General features: G+C 54.2%; 1 protein-coding gene across 1 annotated transcript; it reads left to right on the top strand.

Annotated features, from left to right (window-relative positions):
• Positions 1–932: 932 nt before the first annotated feature.
• LOC132712167 (carboxypeptidase inhibitor SmCI-like) lies at positions 933–6,260 on the top strand. The gene is made up of 7 exons (XM_087888861.1): positions 933–1,038; positions 2,868–3,065; positions 3,971–4,117; positions 4,504–4,671; positions 4,914–5,051; positions 5,154–5,342; positions 6,097–6,260. Exons 1-7 carry the CDS (start codon positions 933–935, stop codon positions 6,105–6,107), a joined length of 957 nt encoding a protein of 318 aa, XP_087744987.1. The 3' UTR covers positions 6,108–6,260.
• The last annotated feature ends 1,071 nt before the right edge of the window (positions 6,261–7,331 follow it).

Raw genomic sequence — 7,331 nt, 5'->3', positions numbered from 1 at the left:
AGTGCCCAAACTGGAACGCATGTGTGCATGTGTGCCCAAGCCCTGGAACCTCAAAGACCAGGTGGCCAGTGCATATGTGCACCGGCCACCTGGTCTCTGGCATATGCACGCTCACCGCCCAGATGGTCTTTGCACGCACCATAGCGCCAGAAACCAGGCAAGTAGGTGGCTGGCACACACATGTGCACCAGCCAGCTGGACTTTGGGTTTCCAGGGCTCCGGCATGTGCGAAGATCAGCTGGCCAGCACACAGGCACACACCGGAAACCAGAAGAGGAGCTGGTGATGGCACGTGTGCCCACAGAGAGGACTCTGTGTGCCACCTCTGGCACGCGTGCCATAGGTTCACCGTCACGGTTATAGGTGCTCCATTACTGGAGGCTTTTGAGAAGATCCGGAACAGCATTTGTCTGAAACGGTCTAGGGTCTCCTGCCTGAGCAGGACTAGAAGAACTCCAAGGGCCCTTCCAGCTTCTATACTATTGCTGTTATTTCTATTCTATAGATCCATCATAGAGTCCAGCAACCACTCTCAAGTGTCCAACTCGACCCACAGAAGCCTCTGCCCTCCACAATCGGGTCAGAAGCTCTGTGACCCCACTAGAGGCTTTGTCAGTCAGTTCCTGACCGGTGCATCTGCCAGGGACTGGAAGCAAAATCGGAAGCCGCCATGAGTGGAAACGTCAACCTCTCCTTTTCACCAAAGCCACATCCTGGTTCTTCTCCAAAGGATTCTCCTCTTTCTTCTCCCTCTTCTCCTCCCTCCCTCCCTCCCTCCCTCCCTCCCTCCCCCCCCCTGCAGCATTATTGTTTCGGCTGGGCTGGGCTGGGCTGGGCTGGGCTTGAGCGTGGAAAAGCCACCTTCTAAGCTGATGAGGTCTGGGATATAAGAAGCCAGCTGTGATTGAGGGACAGAGAGAATTGGGGACACCATGGGACCTTCCGGCCTCCTGCTCTTCCTCTTCTTCCTCTTCCTCTCCATGGGCTCTGCTCTGTTCCCCATCTCCCTGCCAGTGAAAACTATCAAGCTTCCTATAGGTGAGTCAGGATGAGGGGGTCCTTGCAGACCCAAAGGTGCTTTTTCAAAGCTGGACTGGACTTTGTAATTTTTCCTTGAAGACCTTTCGCTTCTCATCCAAGAAGCTTCTTCACTTCTGAAGAGCTGAAGAAGCTTCTTGGATGAGAAGCAAAACGTCTTCAAGGGAAAAAGTCCAGTTACCTTTTGGGGAAAAAAAACACCTTTGGGACAACCGTGACCTGGATGACGGAGAATCTCCATAGACATTTTCTTGCAGATGTTTCCTTACCAAATCAGGAGAGAGCATCAGGGGGTAAGGATGGTCCTCCTTCCCTCTTCTGCAACTTGGATCCAGGTTTTGAGGGTGTCACCTTCAGCCCTGAGCTTCCTGTGTTTGCAGGAACCCTCCTGTCCTTACCCTGACCACTGCGATGGGGAATAGCAGGAAGAGGCACCCCCTCCCCCGAGACTCTACTGCTCAAAGTTGGTGGAATGCAAATTGGCTATTTAATCTTGCAATTTCATTATTATTATTATTTGCACTGTTTTTAATCCTTTTGGTGAAGGGGGGTGACTTTTGCAAGCCACTCCAAACCTCTTCTGATCAAAGCAACAAATAAACCCCAATAAATCATACAAATGGAGTCCCTTCCTGAAGTACTCAAGTGGCAGGAAGACAATCTCCGGAATGAAGGAGGAATTTCCGGACAGTGAAAACAATTAATCAGTTGAACGGCTTGTGGCTGCTCCAACTCTGGAGGTTTTTCCAGAAGAGACTGGACAACCCTTTGTCCAGAATGGTAGGGTTTCTTGCCTGAGCAGGGGGTTGGACTAGAAGACCTCCCAGGTCCCTTCCAGGCCTTGGATTCTCAGAATCGAGCATTCCCCAACAGACTTCCTACAAGCTCCCTTCTGCTCCCCAATCTCCTTCTCCAAAAGCAGCCAAAGGAAGGCACAAAATCACACATCAGCAGCTTCCTCGCCTCTGCTTCCTTGGGCACATGACTCCGATTGTGGAGGAGTGATGGTCCAGCTACTCCCTCCCTCGCCCCGTTCCTGCTTCTGACTCATTTAAAGTCAGAAACTTTAATAAAAGATTAATGGAACTCATTTTGCAAATGGTGTTGGCAGCAGTTTGGCTCCCCAATCGGTGTGACTTGTGTGTTTCTGCTTCGTCCGTCGTTCCCACTCATTCGTTCCATCTGAGCATTCGTTGTGGGCCACATTTCAATTTTCTTTTAGGCTTCGTGGTTCTTCACCCCTTTCTGGGCTGCTGACACAGCTAGTCCTCGACTTACAACACTTCGTTTAGTGATCGTTCCAAGTTACAAAAAAGGGACTGACGATCATTTTTCACACTTATGACCGTTGCAGTCATCACGTCACGTGATCAAAATTCAGACGCTTGGCAACCGGTTCAGATTTATGACGGTTGCAGTGTCCCGGGGTCACGTGATTTCCCCTTTTGCGACCTTCTGACCTTCAGGGCTCCATCACGGAAGACTTTCAAAAAGGGCTGGACTAGAAGACCTCCAAGGTCCCCTCCAGCTCATTCTCTTCTCTTCTCCAAGAGGCAGGGCCACTGAAAGGGTAGAGCGTCCCCTGCGTGAACTCAAAGGTCTTTTCCAACTCTACTATTCTATCTTCTACCAAAGTTGGACACAGGCAGCCACCCCACCAGGACCGAGAGTGTGTGACACGAGAGTGGTGGCCGGAGGCAGATGCCGGTTGCCTTTGGGGAAAGGACGGGCCTGAAATGGTGTAGCGTCTCCTGCTTGAGCAGGGGGTTGGACTACAGGACCTCTGAGGTCCCTTCCAACTCTGTCCTTCTGTCACTTGGCTTTTGCAGGCCTGGATCCTCTCCCTTCTTTGATCCCAAATATTTGCAGCCTTCCTCCCGTCTCCGGACCTTGTCTTGCCCTAATTGAGCGTTGGTATTACAGTCCGAAGCTGAGGCAGTGTCAGCCCTTCTCCTATGGAGGATGTGGAGGGAATCCGAATAACTTCATGACACTGGAGGACTGCGAGCGTGCCTGTTCCCCCTCAGGTAAGACCCTCCTCCTTTCAGAGGAGAGATGGGGGAGGGAGAGGGAGAGAAAGAGAGGGAGAGAGAAAGAGGAGGAGGGAGAAGGAGAGAGAGAGAGAATGGCAAAGATTTGGGGTTATGCCCTGCCTGGGTCTCCTTGGATGCCTGGAAGCCGGGTGGACAATCCTGCCACCTTCTCCTCTCAGAGAGGCTCGGTGGGCAGCTATGACATCAGGACCTGTGTTGGTTCCAACGGGGTGGGGGATCCACTGAGGGGTATCAGTGTCCCCTTGGTCCTCTCCATCACCATCTGTGTTTGAGGTGCCAGTTTGCCAGCGGGTGAAAATTGGGGAGAACATTTTGCACTCATGTTGGGCGGGGGTGGGGGGGTCCCTGCACTGCCATTCTGCCCAATTTCCTTTCTTAATCCCAGGGAGGGAGACATTTGGGAGCATTCACCCCACCCCTTCCCAAACTTTCCAAATCCCCCCTTCCTCAAAGGACTGGTTTGCCTCTGTGGCTGCAATGCTTCTCCCTCCCCTCAGGACTTTTGGGGAGGGTCCGGGGAGGAAAAAGAGAGGGAGGGGAGAAGAAAAAGAGTAGGAGGGGGAGGATGGAAGAGGAGGAGGAGGAGGAGGTAGGAAAGGAAGGGGGCGGAGGGCAGGCGGAGGAAGAAGAGATGGAGGAGGAAGAGGAGGAGGGGAGGAAGACGCAGGAGAAGGAAGAGGATGGGGAGGAGGATGGGGAGGAAAAGGAGGATGGAGAGGGGCGGGAGAGATTGTCACTTGTGCCAAGGGGGGCTCTTATCAAGGACTGCCCCCAAAGGATTCGGGCCGACCCCCATCCCCCCCCCCCAAGGTTCAAGCTGAATGGGGGGAGACCCGCCCAGCCTCGCTCTCCTCCTTCTCCTTCTCCTCCTCTTCCAGCCCCGATCAGGCCCGGCTCCTGCCCGCCCCCCTTGGCCTTCCCAGTTAAGAGTTGCGGCGAGTTCTGCTTCTCGGACGACAGCTGCCCGGGTGACCAGCGCTGCTGCGACACTGGCTGCGGGCACCAGTGCCACCTGGCTGTAGGAGGTAGCGCTCCCTTCTCTGCCAGCCGCCCCACGGGAGGAGGAGGGCTGGGAAAGGGGGGGGACCGGACCCCCCTCCTTTTGCCCCTCCGCCCTTCCTCAGGCCCGGCTCCTGGGTGCGCAAGGCGGGGGTGCTGCCCTCGCCCCCCTCCGGACGTCCACACCTGCGGGCGCTTTCCCTGCCGCCCCCCCAAATGCCCAGCTGGTGGTCCTGGAGGGCAGGGGGTGGAGGGGCCTCTCTCTCTCACTCCCGCTGTGGGCTTCACCTGGCGAATGACGGCCTGCCCCTGCAGACCCAAAGGCAGAAGCAGCGACGGCGGCGAGGGGCCCCACTTGTCCCAACGAGGCTCGGGCTGCGGGCTTTCTCCTCACTTTCTCCCCCCCCCGCAGCCATCCGCGGCTACTGCCCCCGGCGGAGCCCCTGGCGGAGCCCCCTGGACCGCCACCCGCTCCTCTGCGGCTCCAGCTGCCACCGGGACGCGGACTGCGCCCTCGCCTACCCCGGGAGGAAGTGCTGCCGGTACGGCTGCAGCGAGTCTTGCGTGCCGCCCGTGGAAGGTACAACTCCGACTGGGTCCCCCGGTGGGTGGGGAGGAGAGGGCCCGCTTGTCCCGTTGGGAGCGGGCACTCTGTTCATGCTCAGGGGCACTGCGGCAAAGGCGTCCGCCTGGCTTCCATCTACCTGGCCATTGAAAGTGGGAGGGGGAAGCCCGCTTGGGCAGTGGGGGTGGGGAAATCCCAGGGGTCATCAACCCCACACCCAGAGGGCCCCCACCGACCCACCTCTCCTGCCCGGCCAGAGCACCCAGGCGTCTGCCCCAAGATGCCCGTCCTGCAGACCTTCGCACCCTGCAACGACACCTGTACCGATGACCGGCAGTGCCCACTGGAGGAGAAATGCTGTTTCGATGGCTGCCGCCTCTCCTGCCTGGACCCAGGTACCCCCCATCCCCACCCCTCGCCCCCTCGCCCCTTTGCTCTGCCCCATTGGGCCCAGCCGGAGCCCCTGCCCAACACCGCCTCTGTCTCACCCCGTCCAGATCACCGTTCGCGATGCCATCTGCCTGCCAAGCCGGGACCCTGTCCGGCAGTGCACCGACGCTACTTCTACAGCCGGAGCCATGGCCGCTGCCGGTTCTTCTTGTACGGCTGCATGGGCAATGCCAACAACTTCAGGAGCAGGAGCGAGTGCCAGAGAGCCTGCGGCAGGAGCCGGCCAGGTAGGCCAGGTGAGGCTGGAGTCTTAGCGGACAACCAGCTAAATAGGAGCCAGCCGTTTGCAGCAGCAGCCGAAAAAAGCCAACGCAATCCTCAGTTGCATGAACAGAGGGATTCAATCAAGATCAAGGGAGGTTCTAATACCATTCTATAAAGCCTTTAGTAAGGCCACTCCTAGAATTCTGCATCCAGTTTTGGTCACCACACCATAAAAAAAGATGCTGAGACTCTGGAAAGAGTGCAGAGAAGAGCAACCAGGATGATGAGGGGACTGGAGGCTAAAACATACGATGAATGGTTGCAGGAACTGGGCATGGCTGGTCTAGGGAAGAGAAGGACCAGGGGAGACAGGAGAGCATCTTCCAATATTTGAGGGGATGCCAAAGAGAGGAGGAAGGGGATCAAGCTGTTTTCCAAAGCTCCTGAAGGCCAGACAAGGAATAATGGATGGAAACTGATCAAGGAGAGATTCAACCTAGAAATAAGGAGGAATTTTCTGACAGTGAGAACCATCAACCCATGGAACAGAAGTTGCCTTCGGAAGTTGTGGAGGCTTCATCCCTGGAGGCTTCCAAGAAGAGACTGGACTGCCATCTGTCAGAAATGGTGTAGGGTCTCCTGCTTGGGCGGGGGGTTGGACTAGATGACCTACAAGGTCCCTTCCAACTCTGCTAATCTGTATCTGTATCCTCCTATGAATGGGGGGTGCCCAACCTCAGTTTCTTCCCCATTCCCCCCAGTGCCTCTCTTGCCTTTCCTCCGCAGGCCCCATCTAAGAATGAGACCCTGGACCGGCTGCTCCCTTCGGCTGCAGGATGGGACTTCTTCAGACCAGGAGGATGGACATACAGCCAGCAGTGCTGGGCCCCCTTGGGAAACAGCTGGCATCGCCCCCCTCCCCAAAATAAAGGCAATATTTTCTCATTACACCCCACAGGCTGGTCTGTGAGTTGAAAGCTTCCATCCCTTGTGCAGAGGCCTCTTTTCTGTGGGGGGGGGGCAGAGCTGCTGCAGCGCATGAGTCATTGTGGCCATCATCATGTGTCCATCCACGCACAACCCCCCCCCCACCCCCCATGGAAGACCCTCGGTTAGCCCAGGGAACAAAGATATTAACAGACGGTCTGCATATCTGAAATAAAATGTAGATTCCTTAGGAAATTAATAAGAGTGTACAAGTAGCCCTTGGCTTACAATAGTTTGTATAGAATGGAATGGAATAGAATAAGGAGTAGAGTAGAGTAGAGTAGAGTAGAGTAGAGTAGAGTAGAGTAGAGTAGAATAGAATGGAATAGCATAGCATAGCATAGCATAGCATAGAATGTAGGACAGGACAGAACAGAATAGGATAGAATAGAATGGAATGGAATGGAATGGAATGGAATGGAATAGAATAGAATAGAATAGAATAGAATAGAATAGAATAGAATAGAATAGAATAGAATGTAGGACAGGACAGAACAGAACAGAATAGGATAGAATAGAATGGAATGGAATGGAATGGAATGGAATGGAATGGAATAGAATAGAATAGAATAGAATAGAATAGAATAGAATAGAATAGAATAGAATAGAATAGAATAGAATAGAATAGAATGTAGGACAGGACAGAACAGAATAGGATAGAATAGATTAGAATAGATTAGAATAGCATAGAATGTAGGACAGGACAGGAGAGAATAGAATAGGACAGAATGGGACAGAGCTGGAAGGGACCTTGGAGGTCTTCTAGTCCAGCCCTCTGATCAAGCAGGAGAACCTAGACCGTTTCAGACCAGTGACTGTCTAGTCTCTTCTTAAAACCTCCAGTGATGGACACCCACGATTTCAATGACTGTTCAGAGTTACAACGGCACTGGAAAAAGTGATTTAGGACCGTTTTCACACTTATGACCGTTGCAGCCTCCCCAGGATCACGTGATCAAAATCCAGATGCTTGGCCACAGACTGAGATTTATGACGGTCGCCGTGTCTCTGGGATCAGGTGATCCCCTTTTGTG

The sequence above is a fragment of the Pantherophis guttatus genome, chromosome 3, assembly GCF_059756535.1.
Source record: "Pantherophis guttatus breed Tessera chromosome 3, ASM5975653v1, whole genome shotgun sequence".
In the NCBI taxonomy this organism is placed as follows: Eukaryota; Metazoa; Chordata; class Lepidosauria; order Squamata; family Colubridae; genus Pantherophis; species Pantherophis guttatus.
Note: the sequence above shows the minus strand (reverse complement) of the source record. Positions and strands in the feature narration are given on the sequence as shown.